The sequence below is a fragment of the Lolium perenne genome, chromosome 5 (genome assembly GCF_019359855.2).
Source record: "Lolium perenne isolate Kyuss_39 chromosome 5, Kyuss_2.0, whole genome shotgun sequence".
Lineage (NCBI taxonomy): Eukaryota > Viridiplantae > Streptophyta > Magnoliopsida > Poales > Poaceae > Lolium > Lolium perenne.
Window position 1 is genome coordinate 5,402,268 of NC_067248.2, and position 19,219 is coordinate 5,421,486.

Here is a 19,219-nt window from a genome sequence, read left to right on the forward strand (position 1 = left end):
TCAATTGCCCAACTGTAATTTGTTCACCCAACATGCTATTTATCTTATTGGAGAGACACCACTAGTGAACTGTGGACCCCGGTCCATTCTTTTACATCTGAAATACAATCTACTGCAATCTCTGTTCTCTGTTGTTCATCGCAAACAAACATCATTCTCCACACCATACGTTTAATCCTTTATTTTCAGCAAGCCGGTGAGATTGACAACCTCACTGTTAAGTTGGGGCAAAGTATTATGATTGTGTTGTACAGGTTCCACGTTGGCGCCGGAATCCCTGGTGTTGCGCCGCACTACACTCCTTCACCAACAACCTTCATGTGGCCTTCATCTCCTACTGGTTCGATAACCTTGGTTTCTTACTGAGGGAAACTTGCTGCTGTACGCATCACACCTTCCTCTTGGGGTTCCCAACGGACGTGTGCTGCACGCGCCATCAGCCGCCGAGAGAAACTGCAGGAGGCTCTCCGCCGTAGCTCGGTAGCCGCGACGTCCTCCCAACTGCCGAGAACGACCGATGCGGCAGATGGCGCCCCGCAACAATGTCGCGCGGTCGAGCTAGAATAGGAGTCAGGGGAGCGGGGTAGCTCCGGACAGGCCTAACTATCCACGTGCATGCTCTCCTCGATGCGGATCATGGCGACACCCTCGCGGATGCGGCTCTCTCGACGACGCGCTTGATGGCACGCATTGCTGCAGCCGTCCCCAAGTCCATCCGGTCGGCAAATCATCCTAGTCCTAGCCTCGTCCTCCCGCGTTTCCTTTTAGAAGGAATCAACCCTAAAGGCCCCCAACCGCCGGCTCCATGCGCTTCTTCCATGTCTCCGTTCTGGCGTCGCTACTCATCGATCTCCCCCGCCATCGAACCCCGACCACCTCTTCGTCATGTGGCTGAGTGTCTAGTGCCACCGACCCTCTCACTGCTCCTCTACTATCGCCGTGCCTCGTCGGAGCGCTTCGCCGCCGCACTGACGCGCCTGGCCACCGCGCCTTTGTGTTGTCTTTGACCAATAGAAAACCTACAGGATGTTGGGGAAAAAGAAAAAATGAATATGACATGTGGGTCCCATGGTCAGTGAGAGGAGCCCATAATCCTGTTCGTCACTGGTCGTTATTGTCATTTTCCCGGTGTGCCAAACAGCTCGAGGGTTCAAAATAGACCGGGATCACAAAGTTTAGAGTGTCGATTTCAGGGATTAGGAGTTGAGGGTTCGATTTAGCTTTTGTCTATAAGTTCAAGGTTTGTTTTAAACTTTTCCCTTATACTCTACACCCCCCCCCCCCCCACACACACACACATACACACACCGTCATGTTTATGCTCATTTTTTCAAAAAACAGGGGAAGATGTACTACATTTGTTGCGGTACTTGGAAATTGAACCCTAAATCTTGGGCTGCAAGTTGTTTGCACCCAGTTAATTCTTCCATTATTTAGTATCGATGAAATGTGGCAATTCAATATTTTATTTAAACACTTCTCCTCATCTCTAGGATATTTTAGTTCTTAAACGTGCGTTCAACCTAAGCCGCATAATCTTTTTTGATACTGCACGAGCATGATAACTTGAGACCAGTTGGCCTGATATACTATATAAAATTGATACACTACTCAACTCTACCAAAAGACCCAAATTGGAGATTATCGGTCATTATACTCTAACACTAGTTGTGTACCAAGAAAGTACTTGTACACACGGTTATTGAGCCATGGACTGTGCATTGACTCTTGCGTTGTAATTTAGCACCGTTACTACCCTACTTAATTACTATAGGAGTTGTCATTGCAATGGAAGTCTAGATTAAACATTGCAATTAGGTAGCCAAGTGTACATCCATCTCTACTACTCCTCCTTTTGTAATTGCACCAATCCAAGTAGCCCATCTTTTTGTTCTAGAAACAATGGTTCATCCATTATTCTTATGCAAAATCAAAACTTGTCGCCAGCATATATGTCACACTACATAATTATATAGTCCATATGTTTTTGATGGTTAGGAAAAAGAACTAGAAGACAAACATAAGAAATGTAAGGGTGAGCTAACATGCATGCATGGTGAATGAGTGAAGCCATCAAAGTTGAAGTCCATCTACACTACCTAACAAACATGCAACTCCAACCATTTTGTCACACATGGCATTACTTGTAACAGTATGTCAAAAACTTGCGTGTGGAAGTCAGGAACCGTGCTTTGGCTCGTGTTTTGTAAACTTGGCACCAAATTACAAGATGGATCTGTAAACATAGCACGATTATTGCCAAATTACTAGATTGCTTTGTGAACTTAGCACGATTAATGTTAAATTACAAGTACCCTTTCCGATCCATACTAGTTGATAATAATATAGATGTATCTCGATATATCTTAGTTCTAGTTAGTGGCAAGTAATATAAATAAGAGGAGGTAGTATTTTGCTAATTTTCTTCAAAGACTTCTAGTACCCCAATTAACAAATGATCTATTGTACATGCCTCCCGCCACCTACAAGTTTTATAAACTCATCCATTTGGCCGTCCCTGTGTACTTAATCCAACCGTAACCGTCGCATAAATCTCCACTACCAGTAGTAATTCATTTGATCACGCACACGTTTGGTATGCATGCACGCATGGTGCCTTCATGATCTACCCATTTGTCCCCTCCTCGCTCACCCCTTCCGCTTCTACAACACCAAACACCTTGGTTGTCGTCTTCGTCTGCGTCTAGTTGGCTCTAGCTAGCTACGTACTATCTTTGTTCTTGTGTGAGGACGTCCATGGGGCAAGAAGAGGCCTTGCTGTCGGCCACCGTGGCTTTCTCGTGGGAGCACGAGCAGGGCATGCTGACGCCGGTCTTGGCGCCGGCCATGGGCGCGCCTGACATGTCGGATAGCCCGACGAAGCCACCTGCGCCGGCCACCGTGGTCTTGCCGCGAGAGCACGAGCCAGGCGCGACGAAGCCATACTCGACGCCAGCCGTGAAACCCCGCGGCGTGCCGGAGAGCGCGAGGAATGCTCAGGCCCCGACGCGTCGGCTGTCCGTGCCGCCGCCGCCTGGCCGACCTTCCCCCAGGGGCCACTGGCGTGCCGTCCGCCCGGAGGACGACCCGTTCCTAGCAGCGTACCTGGCGTGCACCAAAAGCAGCAACGGCAGTGGCGAAGCCGGGAACAAGAGGACAACAGGCGCGCCAGAGCCAAAGGACCGGCACCAGCGGCGGCTCAGTTGGGGCAGACTGTCCTGCAAGAGGGGCGACGGTGCCGTGGTACAGAGCATGGTGAGGATATCCAAGCTTCCCGAGCTGCATCCCAGGGATGCTTGATTCAATTAGTTATGTCCGTTCTAGTCATCCACTTCTTGGGTATGATTTGCAGTAGTGAGTGTTGCTGGATAAGGTCAGTTAATCCAGAAGAAAGTAGAAAGTCCTAATAAATCCAGAAGAGAGAAAACAGTAAAACACACACTTTGGATGTGTTTCATCCCAGTTCTGCAACAGTTTTGCAGCAGCAATCTTCATCTTTCTGTCTTCTGGATTCAGAATACGTTGTTAGTTTCATCTGCATGAATTTTCTGTCTTGTTGATTCAGAAATTTGGAGCAGCAGCTTCCTTCTCTCTTCTTCTGTGATAGACAAATTAATTACCACGACACTCTGTCAGCGTCAACTCGACAGGGATAGAGGTTGACCAGGAATAGGAGCATTCCATTCATTATTCCGTTTCTGGTATTTGTGTAGGTACGAATATATATACACGGGTCATTGGTTGATCGGTAATGAACAGAAAATTCAGTTCAAGGATTGCGGTGATCGACCTAGTCACAGGTAGAACTGCTGTGCAATCGCTACCCGAATCACAACTGACAGTCACACTAGCTAGTTGCAGACCAAAATATCACCCGGGTGATACGTTCCTTTTGTCTGACCAGTTCCATGGCATGAGAAAGAGAAAACTATATAATCTTGGGGACAATTTTTTTGGATTGCAAGCCGCATCATCCTCTAGTGTATCTGTCAAAGAAGAGAGCATCAGACGCTTCAAACGTCTCACTGACAAGGACCTCATGTTTTTTCCTTGTCTGACAGGTACGTTTCAGGCACAGTTAGTTCTGACAAGGACCTCCTTTTGTTTCCTGGAAATGACTAGGTCGATCACATGAGAGCATCAGATTGCAGTTAGTTGTGACAGAGGCACATTCAACTTGTCATCTCCTGACATATGCACATCAACAAAATTTTCTGAATGCACCTGATGATTCCATTCAATGTGATTTTGTATTCTTCTCAATGCGCTCTCGGCGCCCTAATATTTTACCATATTGTGATGCCTGATTCATAAGTTGACAACTGATTTTCTGTATATAAAGCACCAGATACTGTACGTTATCACTGAAAAATATCAATATTCAACTTCAACTTCTACCATTAAGGTAAAGTTAAATTCAAATTAATCAGTACATCATGAGTTATAATTGTGCGGAAGTGCAACTGGACATCACGAGGAATGACCTGGACTTGGAAGTTGGAGCTGTACTAATTACGTGGTATGCAGCCACTTCAAGTTTCTCATACAAAAGTGGGAAATGTCAAAAATTAATTTTGATTTCTGAATTTGCAAGCTATCTTTGGTTCAGTTGCTAATCTAACCTGAATCGTGGTTCGGCTTTTACCTCACCCAATGAACATACAAAAATTACACAATTCAAGGAATTAGTCTCTGTCAAGTTGACACCACCACAAAACTACATGTCCATGCCAACTGCCATGGTAGTACTCCCTCCGAACCATATTACTTGCCACCAAATGGATGTATCTACTGTTGGAGCAGCAGCTCACCTCCTCCCTTGGTCCCTGGCGACTGGTGTGGTTTTTCTGTCTTAGGGTTAGCTCTCCTCCAGCTCCCTCCTTTTATAGGTCAGCACACATATGGGCTTGGGTCACTTGGGCGTGAAACATGTCCAGTATTCAACACTCCCCCTCAAAATGGATGGTAGATATCTATCAATCTCATCTTGTCACATGCCAAATTGCATTCCTTTGTTCCCAGTCCCTTTGTCAAGCAATCAACAATTTGCTTCCCAGAACTGACATGAGTAAGGCTGATAATCCCAGCATCAAGTTTCTCTTTAATGAAGAAGCGATCAATTTCCACATGCTTTGTCCTATCATGTTGGACTAGATTATTTGCAATACTTATGGCTGACTGATTGTCACACCAAGTTCTCAAGGGCCCCTTTCTGAGAAGCTTCAACTCGTTCAGGAGATGCTTCACCCAGAGCATCTCACACACCCCTTTAGATAAAGCTCTATATTCAGCTTCTGCCGTTGATCTGGACACAACTGTTTGTTTCTTGCTTCTCCATGACACCAGATTTCCTCCCACAAACACACAATATCCCGATGTTGATCTTCTATCATCTCGACAACCAGCCCAATCAGAGTCGCTGTAGCCATCCACCTCAAGGTGCCCACTCTTTGCAAACCACAACCCCTTTCCCGGAGTTCCCTTCAAGTATCTCAAGATTCTGTGCACTATATCAAGATGCCCACTCCTTGGTTCATGCATGTATCTACTCACCACACCCACGGCATATGTAATGGCAGGCCTGGTATGACACAAGTACAGGAGTCTCCCAGCCAATTTCTGATAATTTTCCTTATTCACTAGCTCACCTGATTGTGCAGTCACTTGATAATTTTGTTCAATTGGGGTAGGGGCTGCACGACATCCCATCATGCCCATGTCACTCAAGAGATCTAGGGTGTATTTTCGTTGACATAAAGATATCCCCTTCTATGTCCAAGCCACTTCTATGCCAAGAAAATATTTTAGGTTGCCCAAATCTTTCACCTCAAACTCCTTGCTTAGACACTCCTTCAATCTCTTTATTTCCTCTTGGTCATCTCCAGTGATGATAATATCATCCACATAAACTGCAAGAATGGTGATCCTCTGCTCAGCGTGTCTATAGAACACTGTGTGGTCACCATTGCATTGACCATACCCCATACCACACACAGCTCGTCTAAACCTAACAAACCATGCCCTTGGAGATTGCTTCAGACCATACAAGGATTTCTTCAGCCTGCATACTTTTCCCTTGATCTGCGAGGTACCAAAACCTGGTGGTATCTTCATGTACACTTCTTCCTGCAGGTCATCACTCACCATGTAAGAAGGCATGTAGGTAAGAGCATCCCCACTCGTTGGCGCTCCCCACGCCCAAATCCGGACGAAACAACCGCCGGATTGGACGAAATTAAGTCGTGGGGAGTACCGTGTTTCCAGTCGTCCACCCGGAGTTCGGCGGATAGAGTTTAAATTCAAACAAATCGCCGTCCCGCGCTACAAGTACGGCCAGTTGATCGGCAAAAGGAGCAAAAGGATCAGCCACAAATCGGCGATCAGAGGGAAATTACACGGAGACAGGCTCGTCGGCAGTCCCGGCCGGCACGGCGGTGTCCGATGGACCAGTTTCCTCACACGCCGTGGCCGAAGCGGCTGTGGCGGCCGACGAGGAAGCAGCGGCAGTGGACGTCGAAGCAGCCGCAGTGGACGTCGAAGCAGCCGCAGTGGACGTCGAAGCAGCCGCAGTCGACGAGGTAGATGGCGAGGTAGACGAGGTAGGAGCCGGTGGAGACGACGAAGGACTGGCCGGAGGGGCTCGGAGGATGTCGATGCGGTGGCCCTGGTACCAATTCCTCGTCTCCTCGTCCATCAGTTCCATGTCGCCGCCGCCCATCAGGAACGTCAAGTCTGTGTTCCTCTTCTTCGCCGCCGCCGTCGTCTTCAGCAGGGCGATCCGGACGCCTTGGTTGGCGAGCATCTCCCTTGTTCGTCCTGGGCCGCCATCGCCGCCCTCTTGGCGGCGGCTCTTTTCACCCTCTCCGCCCTGCCGCTTGTTTCCACCTCGCGCCGTTTCTCGTCCGCCGCCCACTCGGCGTTCGACATGCCCGGCGGCTTCGTCTTCTTCGCCCGCATCTTCCTCGCCGGCGCCTTCGGCGGCATTGTGGTGGACGAGAAGACGAGGAGGAGAGTGGTGGTGGACGCGAAGACGCCGCCGGGAACTGGAGCTGGAAGACGAGGAGATTGGCCAATTTCGGCGGGAGAGAATGGGGATATGCAAGCAAATTGGAGGGAATGGGGATATGCAAGCAAATTGGAGGGAAAATCGACAGGATTTGGTTTTCCAGTCGTCGACTTCGCGGGTCCACACGACGTTTTGCGCCAAAATCTTTCGTCCGGAGTCCCCGAGCGCGCCCCGGGGGGGCGGGGATGGCGTGGGCTCGCCGGATGGATGAAGGGCCAAATCCGGACGAAAACGAGGAACCGGGTGCGCGACTGGGCCGATTTACGCCGTCCGGATGTAAAAAATGCTCGCCGGGGGCCTGTTCGAGGGGACGAGTGAAGATGCTCTAAGTGGTCAAGTATAGAGAAACAAACATTTTTTCCTCAACTTGTAGATTAAATTCAGCCCATATCTCATGAGGATCACAACAACAGTTGCGATACGTCGACGGTGTCTCAGAGAGGAAGCGAGCCTGATCTGCAAGCTGCAGGTCGTAGCAGAAGCTTCAAGAGCCGTGGCGATTTAGATGTGCGCCTTGGCGCACGACCCCGTGATATAAATTTGGCAACCGATAAATTAACAATGCATGAAAAACTATTATGAGTAAAGTCTACATACTGCATGATGACCTGGAGGATTACAATTTTTTGATATATCATTTTTAACCTATTCATCAATACAAATTTATCGGTAGTTTATAAAAGGAAATTTTTCCAAAAAAATAATTACAGTACTAATATGATTTAAGTTCAAATCAGCAAATTATCCTAACAGGGCATATTTAAGCTAGCTCTATTTTTTAGGGCACATACTTAAGCCAGCTAGTTCTTTTTCTTGTTGACCGGGAACAGATCTATTCCATTAGACAGGCACAGCTTGGCCACCATCACACGAAATCAGTCTGCCTAGCACCATAAGAGCATCTCCACTCGTGCCCCCGTCGAGGCCCCCGGCGAGCGTTTTTTCCATCCGGACGGCGTAATTTGTCCCAGTCGCGCCCCCGGTTCCTCGTTTTCGTCCGGATTTGGGCCTAAATTCATCCGGCGATCCCACGCCATCCCCGGCCCCCCAGGGAGCGCTCGGGGACTCCGGACGAAACGAAAGCGCGGGAAACACCGAGGAAACTTCCCGCGCGTCTGGTGGCCCCAACTTGTCGGCGAGAGAAACCAATCGTCGTCCTGATCGCATCGTCTTCCGCGCGCTGTAAAAGCCTGCCGGCCGGTCTGCATTCGCCGGCCACGCGGCGAGTTAATGTCGTCGTCTTCCGCGCACGCATCGTCTTCTGCGCGCACTAAAGGCTGCCGCCGGTCAGCTCGCCGCGGACGCGTCACATTCCACGCGGCATTAATCACCAGCGCCAGCCGCGCCTATATACGCCGGTCCGCTCGCCGCGAGACGTACCCCGTGCTCCACTCTCCCTCCACTCTCCCTCTACTCTCCCGATGGCGTTCTATGACGATGACGGCGCAGCCAACAACGGCTTCCCCCGTCGGTCGCTCCACGCGTGGGAGGGGCACCTCCTCCACCAGGCGGGGTACCCCTGCCCGCCGGATACGAGGCCTCCCGGCGGCGGGTGGCGGCTTAGTGCTGGCGGCGTACCAATCCCGCCGCCGCCTCATGGCCACGCCCTCGACGTCGCCATCGAGGAGGCGCGGATGACCTTGACGGATGAGGAGCGCGCCGAGCCACGCCACCACCCCGACAACTACACGGCGTGGAACTCGTACTTCCTGCGGCGGTGGGAGCGGGAGCTCGCCTCCTACGACGGCCCGCCGCCTCCGCCTCCGCGCAACAACGCCGCGGGCCGCCGACGTTGGTGGAGCGCGTCGGGCCGGACACTCGAGGCCGTCCTCGATCACATCGAGGGCAGAAACTTCCCGGTACTCACGATGCCCCCTCCATCGAGGGCATCGGCGAGCCGCCGCCGGGGAAACGTCTGGCAGCCACGGCGCATGGCTGCCAGCTCGTCGTCTTCCGGATCGGCGCCGAGGTCATCCTTGGCGCCGATGAAGAGGGAGGAGGCGACGTCGCCTTCGACGCCGGTGCGCGTCAAGAAGGAGCCGGCGTCTCCGCCGCCGACTAGAGGGCGCAGCAGCGGCGCCCTCGTCATCCGCGACCAACCCTCCCAGCCTGGGCGGAAGAGGAAGGCGGCGAAAAAGGAGGACGCCGCGGCCGCCGCCGCAAACAGGCTCGCCGAGGAGGAGGCGGCGCGCGGAGGACGCCGCCGTGGCGGAGGCGATCGCCGTGTCGCTCAACGACCTGGTGCCCGCCGACAACACCCTCCCCGAGGACGCCGCCCTGGCGTGGTCCAGGCGCGAGTGGGAGCGCGAGGAGGCGGAGCAGCAGCGGCGGCTGATGGACCTGGCCGCCGCACGCCAACTCGCCGCGCGCGCCGCTCCAACCGCCGCCGACGACGCCGCGCGCTACCGCCGTCCTGCGACGCTTCCATCCGGCGTCGTTGCCCCCGTCGTCGACCTCGAGTCCTCGGACGACGAATGGTACAAGCCATCCCCGGGGTGGGGAGACGCCGGCCAGGGCAGCAGCCGCCAGGCCGCGCCGCCGAAGGTGCCGAAGGTCGAGGACGATGGCTCCGACGACGGCGGCGACGACTACACGGTGTTCTACCGCCGTATGGGCATGTAGAGCGCCGTGTTTTAAAATTAGCATTTGAATTCCCCTAGCCGAATTCGAAATATAGTCGAATTCGGCCTCTATGTATTAACTCCGACCGTTTTAGTCTAAATATCATTAAATTTAGTCTATATTTGCCCGAATTTTAGCCGAAGTTTATCAAGTTTCCGTTTTTCAAACTCGCATCGTCGTCTTCGCCTGGGCACGCGGCTGGGAAACTACTCCTCCCCACGCCAAATCTTCCTCCAATCCGGACGAAAATTTCGCCGGATTTGGGCATGGGGAGCGCCAACGAGTGGGGATGCTCTAAGCCGCAAGGACATGTGCTTATTGCAGCCTCTTGGGCAAAACATAAATTCTACTGAAATAAAGTTTAACGGAACAAACGGTCGAATATCATGATAAATAACACCTTCAGGTGTCAAATGCCACTTCCGACTTTGAAGTGTCTGACCAGATTCTTGCAATCAGCCTTGATTTGGAATTTTGGATGCATCCCATACTCTATTCTGCAGTTGCTTGGACCTCTTCGAGACAGGCGATAGCCTCAGTTTGTGTTGCGCTGCTTCAACACCCATCTACTCCACTCTGTCTCGCCTCGTCCTCCCATTCCCCTTTCTCCCCACCGATAACGACCGGCCGCTCACACACCTGCATCCCCGCCTCTCGCCTCTGGGGCTGCCTCCTCTCCGTCGCTGTCCGCCTGTCCTATACGACTTCCACTCCCCGGCACTGCCACCAGCTAGCTCGCGCCGGCAGCACGCCCCTCATGTTCCCCTCCACTGGGCCCCTTTTCTCGCAGCTCTCCAAGCACGACGTGGTCGATGCAAGCCGAAGCAGGCATGGCTGGCGAACAAACAGCTGTCTTATGGACCCTAGGCAGACAACGGAACCTCCATAGCATTCAGCTGCAGGTCTGGGGTCTCTCTCCAACATTTCCAATAGGCTGTCGCCCTCATCCCTGACCTCTTCGTCAACCTCCGTTGGTCTCCGTGCAGCTCTGGCCTCCGTTCTGACTGAACCCTAGAATCTCACGATAATTCAACATTCCTTTTCATCTCAATTTTCTAGTGAGATTACAACTACAAGTCTTCACTTATTGTTGCTATTTGCATTGTGCAGATGAGGGATGCTCTTCTGGTTGCAGCCGGACAATTGTCAGCTGCACCTGTATATCCAGAAAATAAACAATTACCAGAAGTTAATTTTGAAGGGTACAGAAGAAATGCATATGCATGCTTAGGAAAATTATTTTATCATGATATGTTGAATAATAATATATTATTCCCTATCAGATTCATGTCTTCTGCTAATTTCTTCATCTATCAGGTTGGGGTGCATGATGTAGGCAAGGAAACCTTATTAAGCAATATAGGCAGGTATCACTTTAATTCCAATTTTAGACCATTAGTACATGTCTTCCGGTGTTGTATTTGTACCCATTCTGAAATACCAATCTCCAGGTTGAGCGCGTATTTGCTGATAGGGCTACGAAAGTCGATGGTGATGATGTGGTGCCAAAATATCTAATCAAATGGCAAGGACTTCCTTATGCGAACCATCCTGGTAATTTTCATTACATTATTTTCAGATGTTTATTTTTACGGCTAGTACACTATATTACTCTTTTATACTTTTAAGGTATGTGTAGATACATACCTTTATTTAGCACTACAACAGCAATAGCGTTCATAGAGAACAGTGGAGACCGCGTCATAAATACGGTTACTCTGGGACCAACACTAAATTACACTTAAGTCTAACCAACGTGTTAACACATAGTGTGACGAAAGTGACAAAACAACATAACCGAAGAGGCTGTGAACAACCCTACAGGTACTACAGGAATGTGCAACAGTTTTCATAGAACAACGGTAATATACTGATTGTTGCTACTCGATTCTATCATATCAAGTTAATGAAATTTGCCTGTCTTGATTATCTCAAAACAGCTAGGAATTTTTTAGTAGATGAGGGAGTGATTCATCAGCCAAAATTAGAACTGCCTAGCTGTTCTCAAACAGAAAAGGCAAACAATCAGCACGCCTTCAGGCTCTTGTGGGGTGACGTGGTATTCAGCACAAACATCATCCAAGAAATGAACTCCTGGATGCACATGATTTTTTTAATGCAAGCATCGTCACGAAATGTATAAACAGTACTCTGTTATTAGCATCATAATGTACTGCAAAAAAGTAATACCATTGTTCTATAGTCTATTAGTTAATAACCAAACAACAGCGATCAACCCAATCTCAGGTAGCTAAGTAAGAGAGATGGTTAACCACCTAGTCATAGCACATTAAATGTTTAACTCTCTAATTGACCACATGTACCAGAAAGCACACTGAAATCTAATGCATATGTTTAGTTCTTTTAGATGGACCCAAGCTAGATGCCTAAATTTATTCAGATACATTCACGATGGACAGCTCTCCATGTTTTAGAGTTGCTAACATCTTACGGACAAAAGTTCATTTTCTTAGCCTGAAGCTGAAACTGAAACTTCATAACTGAACTTGTACTGTGCATGGAGTTAGCTGTTAAATAAATGGCATCAATGTTAATAGTTTCATACCTGGAACAACAAACAGGCACTGCTCGGAGAAATAGGTACCATATATAGCTCTTTTGATAGTTTCAGATCTGGAATAGCTCTTTTAATAGTTTCAGACCTAGAACAGAAATAGGAACCTCACTGCTTGGTCAAGGAATGGGAAAACAAAGATGGGGATCTAAGAGAGAGAGGGAGAGAAAGAGAGAGACATCGGGAGAAAAATAGGAAAATTGAAATGCATAATGACATAGAAGTACCATGTCAAAGAACTGGTGCAGGTTGGCATTCCTCCCATCATTTTCAGCATCTTCACAAGAACCGCCAATTTCGATAATCAAATCATAAGCTCTGTTTCTGGTTTTCTTGTTAGCCTGTGAAGAAACATAAACTCATCACCATTAATCACACATCTGACTTCCCTTTAACATATACTATAAGTAAGAATGAGAGCTTCGCTTCAGTAACCAAAGTTATGTAGCGCTCTTCTAGTTCATGAAAGCAGTATACCTCCAAACTTCACAATGGAAAAGCTCGAGTTAATTTATTTTTATTTTGACCAGATAAAATAATACCCTTCTGTATAAAACAAGAAATTGTACTTGTGTAGCACTTGTGTAGCACATTTCAAACGGAATAAGAATCTAGACCCGGGAGCCAAAACTACTTCACAAAAGCAACATCTACATGAGCTACCTACATGAGCCAAAACTCCACTCCCCAAAAGCAACATCTACATAAGCTACCTTATTTTGTGCAAACCAATAAAACGTGCATTGGGTAACTCATAAAAACTCGGCACAGAAAGAAAACACGCAGGCACAGCCACATCAAGCAGTAGACTTTCATATTTACCATCCCGAGATGTTTGGGTCAAATCAGTAAAATACGACGGGAGCATTTTGATGCACACCATAGCTGGTATGTCCTCGATGGCAGCACACCATATATATGTGAACTCATAAATCTAGAAACAGCCAATTGTTTCCCATGCTGATGGATAATGGACACTGCAAAACAAAACAACGGAAGTGAACATCAACTAATAAACATAGAAAATGGAAATAGAGAAACCAGTAGTGCATGAACAAAACAACGGAAATCAACATTAATTGAATAAGCGAAATATACAAAGAACGGACACGATCTCAAGGGGAGAAAAGTCTTGGCTCACTCATTTGAGAAAGCAGTAGTGCATGAACTTGAACGGTAATAACAACATATAGTGAATACACTTCTTCTATCTAATTTTGACGGTGCACCTTATAATTTTAAACTCATCTTGTTGGTTCAAACGAAAGAATATAATCTCTGGTCACACTTATAAAATACACATGCCAAAGTAATAGTAGTTAAGCACTGCCCGTTTTAAGAATAAAATCTAAATAAAGGATGCATCCAGCATGATGTTGTCTTTAAGATAATTGGCTATGATCAATCTAGCTGTGGAAAATAGTGTGGTACCAGAGATGCATGATGTGAGGAAGCCGGGACAAGGTATAAGGCCAACACCGGTGGAAACCTGTATCAATCCGGTGACAAGGTATAAGACAACATCAACTATTAAGTATTGAAATTCAAGTATAAAGGAAGTGGCTGGAAAGTAGCTTCTGAAGCCCTATCGTCGTGACAAAATCTAGGCAATTAATGCACAATCCAACTGAAACCATGATTTCTGATCCAACAACTTGGCATTGATAAGAAAAAGATGTATATATCTTTGTAAAGAACCGATTCACATAAATGTTCATACAGTGAAATCTATTTTTAGGACTACTATTGCAAGAACCAACAAAGAGAAGCAATGAGATGTACCTTGTTATATCACAGGGACTGCATTTGAATTGTTGTTGTATACTCTTTCTAGCGAGACCAATTAGTCCCAATTCCCAGGGTAACAATCTAGCCAAATAACACCTTATGGAACTGAAACAATGATTTTTTTACCAGATAACATAACATTGATAAGATAAATATATCTTTGCACGGGAACAGCTCATATAAATCTGGTGGCATGGGGAGAAAATGTGTAAGTGTGCTTAGGAACATAATTCAAAAGGATAATGAAATAGTATGACCAAGCTAAGACACTAATGCTACACAACAACAATATCTCGGTCCACTACAATGAAGTCACCCATGGAGAGCTGTTGTGCAGGCAAGGGATCAGCCAATGGGATTTATCATACCAATTCGTCCATTTGAGAAGAGCATGGATTTATCCATGCCTGTCTCGTAACTCCATGTTAATAACTACATCAAGGAGCTCTCAGCGAGAATCTCAAGGCCTGGCAAAGATCTTTCGCAATAAGTTAAAATTGTACTGGTCAATAAGACAAGCCAGAACATAATATTTAGCTAATAGCACCTGGTAATTACAAGCTTCAAATAAATAGTGAAACTTCAGAGATAATGAAAGTATACCTGACCATTTTGATATCCCACTACAAGGACCACGTCTGAACCTGTAAATCTGTGGGATCACACAGGGGCATTTGATGCCAGAAAGGCAACATGACAGTGGAATCCTCGCCCATGATTAACAGCATGAAGGTTTATAAACATAATCCACCTGCACCATAATAACAAAAGGAAAAAATATCAAGGTGAAGCTTTCAAATTATTGGTAAAATTTTCCAAACGTTTCAGTAAGAAGATTAATACCTCTAACAGAGATCATGACCCACCAGAAATAACCAGCAAAACTTATTTAGAGCTCTTCTTTTTAGTAAGCAAGGCATATTCATCCCAAATTTGTACCTATAATTTTGTTCAGCAATAATTATTTAGAGCTCCGCTTTTTAGTTAGCAACGTTGACCATAATATAAGATGCAGAAATAGATCAATACACATGGGAGAACTACTTTACCACTGGGTAGCATGGAAAACCTTCAGAGCAGCTATGTCTATGTCGCTTCCAGTCTGAAAAATGGGAGCTAATCTTATAGAGATTGACATTAGGAAGAGAGATGGAGATATATACACACACACAGAGAGAGAGAGGAGTTGGGGACGAACCTGACATCGAGGTCGAGGAAGCGGTCGCACTTCCCTATCTGCTCAACAAGGTGAGGCACTTCAACTTTGACCCCTCTCCACCCAAGACCACAATCAATCCGCTCCCCCGTCTATGTCTCCTCTCCAGTGCCGCCCCTTTTCTTCGCTTGCTGGGAGGGCGATGGTGACCGGGGGCAGAGTGGAAACCGCCTCGGCGGCCGTGAATCTCCAATTGCGCCGATCCCGCGCTACACCGACGGCCGGCGAGCTCCTTCTACCTGGTCCAGAGGTGGAGGAATTGGCACGGGGGAGAGATGGATAGGGGAGGGGCGAGGGGCACCGTCGATTGGGGATGGAGCCGGCGGCCGCGCACGCCTGAGGTGGAGACGGGGAGGAGTGGGGATTGGGTGGAGAGGACGCGCGACGATTCGCTAGCCGGCGGCCCCTTCCATAGGTCGGCCGGCCGCCCATCGCCCGCGCCGGCCTCCGACGAGCGGCGTGGGGGCGGAGATGGCGCGGGATGTGGCGGCTGAGCGAGCTAGCGGCGGGGCTGGGGGCGCGAGGCGACGGCGACGGCGGGGCTGGGGGCGCGAGGCGACGGCGGACGGCGGCGCTGCCATGCGCAGGCGAGGGAAGGGGCGGCGCGACGGGAGGAGAAGGGGAGAGGCGGCGCGGGGGAGAATAACTTATAACCCCCCCGGTCCCCCCGTTGGTGTGCAAGGGCAAAAGAAGCCCCCTTCTTCGTTGCGCTCCCTCTCAGCCCCCCCAGTTCACGTTTCAGTTGCTGATGTCCCCCTTTTGCTTCTTTAACAGAAATGTCAGCATATAAACACTAAAATGGCACATGAATAGACAGAACTACCCCTGCAATATGTTGCCCAAGTAAATAACTGAAACGTGTTGCTGTTTCAATTGAAAAAAAGGCTATAATTCTGCTGCAATATGTGCACCTCCAAATTGACAGCAAATATGTAGTTTCAGAACATATAAATACTCACAAACTGACAGCAAATATATAGTTTCACAACATAATATGACTCACAAACTGACAACAATATCATAGGTTCACAAACAAGAATTTAAAGTAGTTCATGCATGACAACAAAATAAACATGAGAATGTCTCTCACGTACACAACCAAGTTCTGAACAAATAAAGGAGTTCTTCAAAGGCACAACAAGTTCACAGGTCACTTGATTTCCGCTTCTTTGGAGTCATCTTCTTTCCTTTTGCTGGAGGAGATTTCAGTGGTGTAGAAGCAGCAGATTGGCTCCTTGTCACAGGTCCTGGGCTGCTAGTTGTAGCAGCAGCAGCTTGGCTCCTTGTGGTCGGTCCCGGGCATCTAGTTGTTGCAGCAGCTTGGTTCTTTGTTGGTGTAGACGGGACTAAGTTGCTCACGGAAACATCAAACCATGGCGACATGTTCTTTTTCCCCTTTCCGTTCCTACAAAAATGAGCAATTAGAATGATTTGCATGTAAAAGATCCAAGATGTTAGAACTAAAAAGAGAGCAACAAGTGTGATTTTTACCTTTTCTTTGTTCCATTATTAGGACAGCCAGATTCTCTATGCCCAAGCTCGCCACATCTTTTGCATTTGTTGAGAGCCCCCTTCCTTGTACCACCTTCCCACCAAGCCTTTATCCTTTGTTTCCTTGTTCTTCCAGCAGCTTTCTTGCTTGTTGGAATTGGTGGACGCAAGACAAATCCAGTATCTACTTGTGGCCACTGATTCTTATCTGTAAGGGGCTCAATTGCACCTTCATAGGCTGCCCTGAATCTGCTAACTGAGTAGTACTCATGTACGTAATCCTCCATGTTGACAAAGTTCCGAGCTTGCAGAACATTTATGAAGGCAAGTGCATGGTCACAAGGCTTGCCTGTGTGCTGCCATTGGAGACAAGTACACTCATGTGTGAGTGTTTTCACCACATGCCTTTCACCATCTTTGTTAATATTGGTCACTTCCGCACTCCAATCAGCTGATGCTTTGGCCTTGAGATGTCCTAGTCCTCTAGTCTTTGCATTTAGTTGATGTATGACAAATGGCAGAATTAGTCCTCTAGTCTTTGCAAGCATCGGTGCAAACAGCCAATACCGGTAGGTCCCCTATTGCCTTCTTCAATTGATTCATGAACCAAGCCCAATTATCTCCATTTTCAGACTCAATAAACCCATATGCCACCGGAAACATCCAATTGTGACCATCTAAAGCAGTGACTACAGCTAACTGACCATTCCATTTGCCATTCAAGTGAGTTGAATCTATGCTAATATATGGCCTACACCCATTTAAGAACCCATCTATGCAAGGCTTCAGAGCAATGAAAAGCTTATTGAAATGTACTTCACCTGCAACTGTGGTTGTATCAATCTCTACAATGCTTCCCGGAGACCTCAACTCTATCTCCGCCTTGTAGTTGTACAGACTCCTGAAACTTTCTTCCCAACTCCCATATAAGCTGGTTGCAGCCTTTTGTTTGCCTTTCCACACCGTGCGATAGCAAAGTGTGACATGATGTTCTTCTTCCAGCTCTTTAAGTAACTTCACAGCACTTAAGGTGGGATCTTTCTTCAGAATAGCCTTTGCCTTATCAGCCACCCAAGATTGGCATGTCATATTTGTCACTTTTCCACTTGTTGAGCTGCAAATATGTTGTGTTTGATGCTTCACAACCTACAGCACAAAAGGTACAGATTTATAAGTTATTACCATTACCAACAAATGGAGCAAAAAAATAATACAATACAAAACGAAAATATCATTACCATGACACACTTTGCATCTCGCTGCCAATTAGCGGTTAGGGCCCATTTGCAAGGTTCATCTTTTTGGGATTTACCTTTACAAAATGCCCGAAACCTCTCTGGCTCATTTTTTTAGTGCCATATTCAAACTCCCCATTGATAGCAAATTGTTTTATGGCCTTTCTAAATGCAACCATATTAGGATATGGCGTCCCAACATCCATATGCGGGTGCCGTTCGTCCCACACAATAAGTGGCTCATTTGGAGCCTTATCATCGACAAACATATCAGCACCCTCACAATCATGTAGGCCATAATTAGGAATAGGAATATTTGGCTTCACATCAGCAGCTCGCACATTCTCCTCTGTTTTAAAACCAAACAGAGCAAACATGGCGTGCTCATCCACCGGCTTTTCATCCGGGATCCCCTTTTCCTCCCCAGCATTTTCGTCCCCCTCATTAGCAGGTTCAATCACAAGAGAAGACCAATCAATAATAGGAACAGGATTTTCGTCCCCATCATTGGCCGAAGTAGCTCCCGTGGTTAGGTTAGTCACACTGGATTTACTAGATTCATGCATACACGTAGACATGTCCCTTCAATAATACACATCAAAAATTCAGAAATTTGCCACAAATATTGGACACCAAAAACACATGCATACATCCAGAAAAAATCGGGGAATATGATGTTACCTTTGCAGATCCATCATACCCCTTTGTCAATCCAGAACCCCTCAAATCCCCATATCAATCTCCAGTCCACATCTAGGGTTTCAACAAATCAGATCAACCACACCAAACTAGCAAAATCCAGCCAACACAAGAGAAGGGGAGAAGCTTGCCTTGCCTTGGGGGAGGTCCTGGAGGGCGGCGGGCGTGGGGAGACGGCGGAGCAGCAGCGGGCGACGAGGCGGAGCAGAGGCGGGCGACGAGGCGGAGCAGAGGCGGGCGACGGGGACGGGCGCTCTCTGTGGCGGCTCGGTCACGAACGGGTATGGGGACTGGGGAGCGAATGAACGAGCACGGGTTGCTCCTTCCGTGTCGTGTGCAATCTGAAGAAAAAGAGGAGGGGCACTTTAGTCGTTTCTGTAAAAATTGGAAAGGTACAGATAATTAGAAGTCTAATAATAACTCATGACAGTAAAAAGGGGCTGAGAGGGAGAGCAATGAAGAAGGGGGCTTCTTTTGCCCTTGCACACCAACGAGGGGGGTTATAAGTCATTCTCCCACCCGAGGTG

General features: G+C 47.8%; 1 protein-coding gene and 1 long non-coding RNA gene across 3 annotated transcripts; both read right to left on the reverse strand.

Annotated features, from left to right (window-relative positions):
- Positions 1-10,003: 10,003 nt before the first annotated feature.
- Positions 10,004-15,910, reverse strand: LOC127326366 (uncharacterized). 2 transcript variants are annotated; one of them, XR_011744514.1, is made up of 8 exons: positions 15,250-15,910; positions 15,101-15,153; positions 14,895-14,990; positions 14,655-14,802; positions 14,046-14,518; positions 13,086-13,240; positions 12,491-12,604; positions 10,004-12,351 (listed from the first exon to the last, which is right to left on the reverse strand). It is a non-coding gene; the product is annotated as an uncharacterized lncRNA (long non-coding RNA). The 2 variants fall into 2 exon arrangements; XR_011744515.1 differs by having other exon boundaries at positions 14,046-14,529.
- Positions 15,911-17,289: 1,379 nt separating this feature from the next.
- Positions 17,290-18,370, reverse strand: LOC127326368 (uncharacterized). The gene is made up of 2 exons (XM_071820651.1): positions 18,071-18,370; positions 17,290-17,904 (listed from the first exon to the last, which is right to left on the reverse strand). The coding sequence occupies exons 1-2, from the start codon at positions 18,368-18,370 to the stop codon at positions 17,290-17,292; spliced, it is 915 nt and encodes a 304-aa protein (XP_071676752.1).
- Positions 18,371-19,219: the final 849 nt, after the last annotated feature.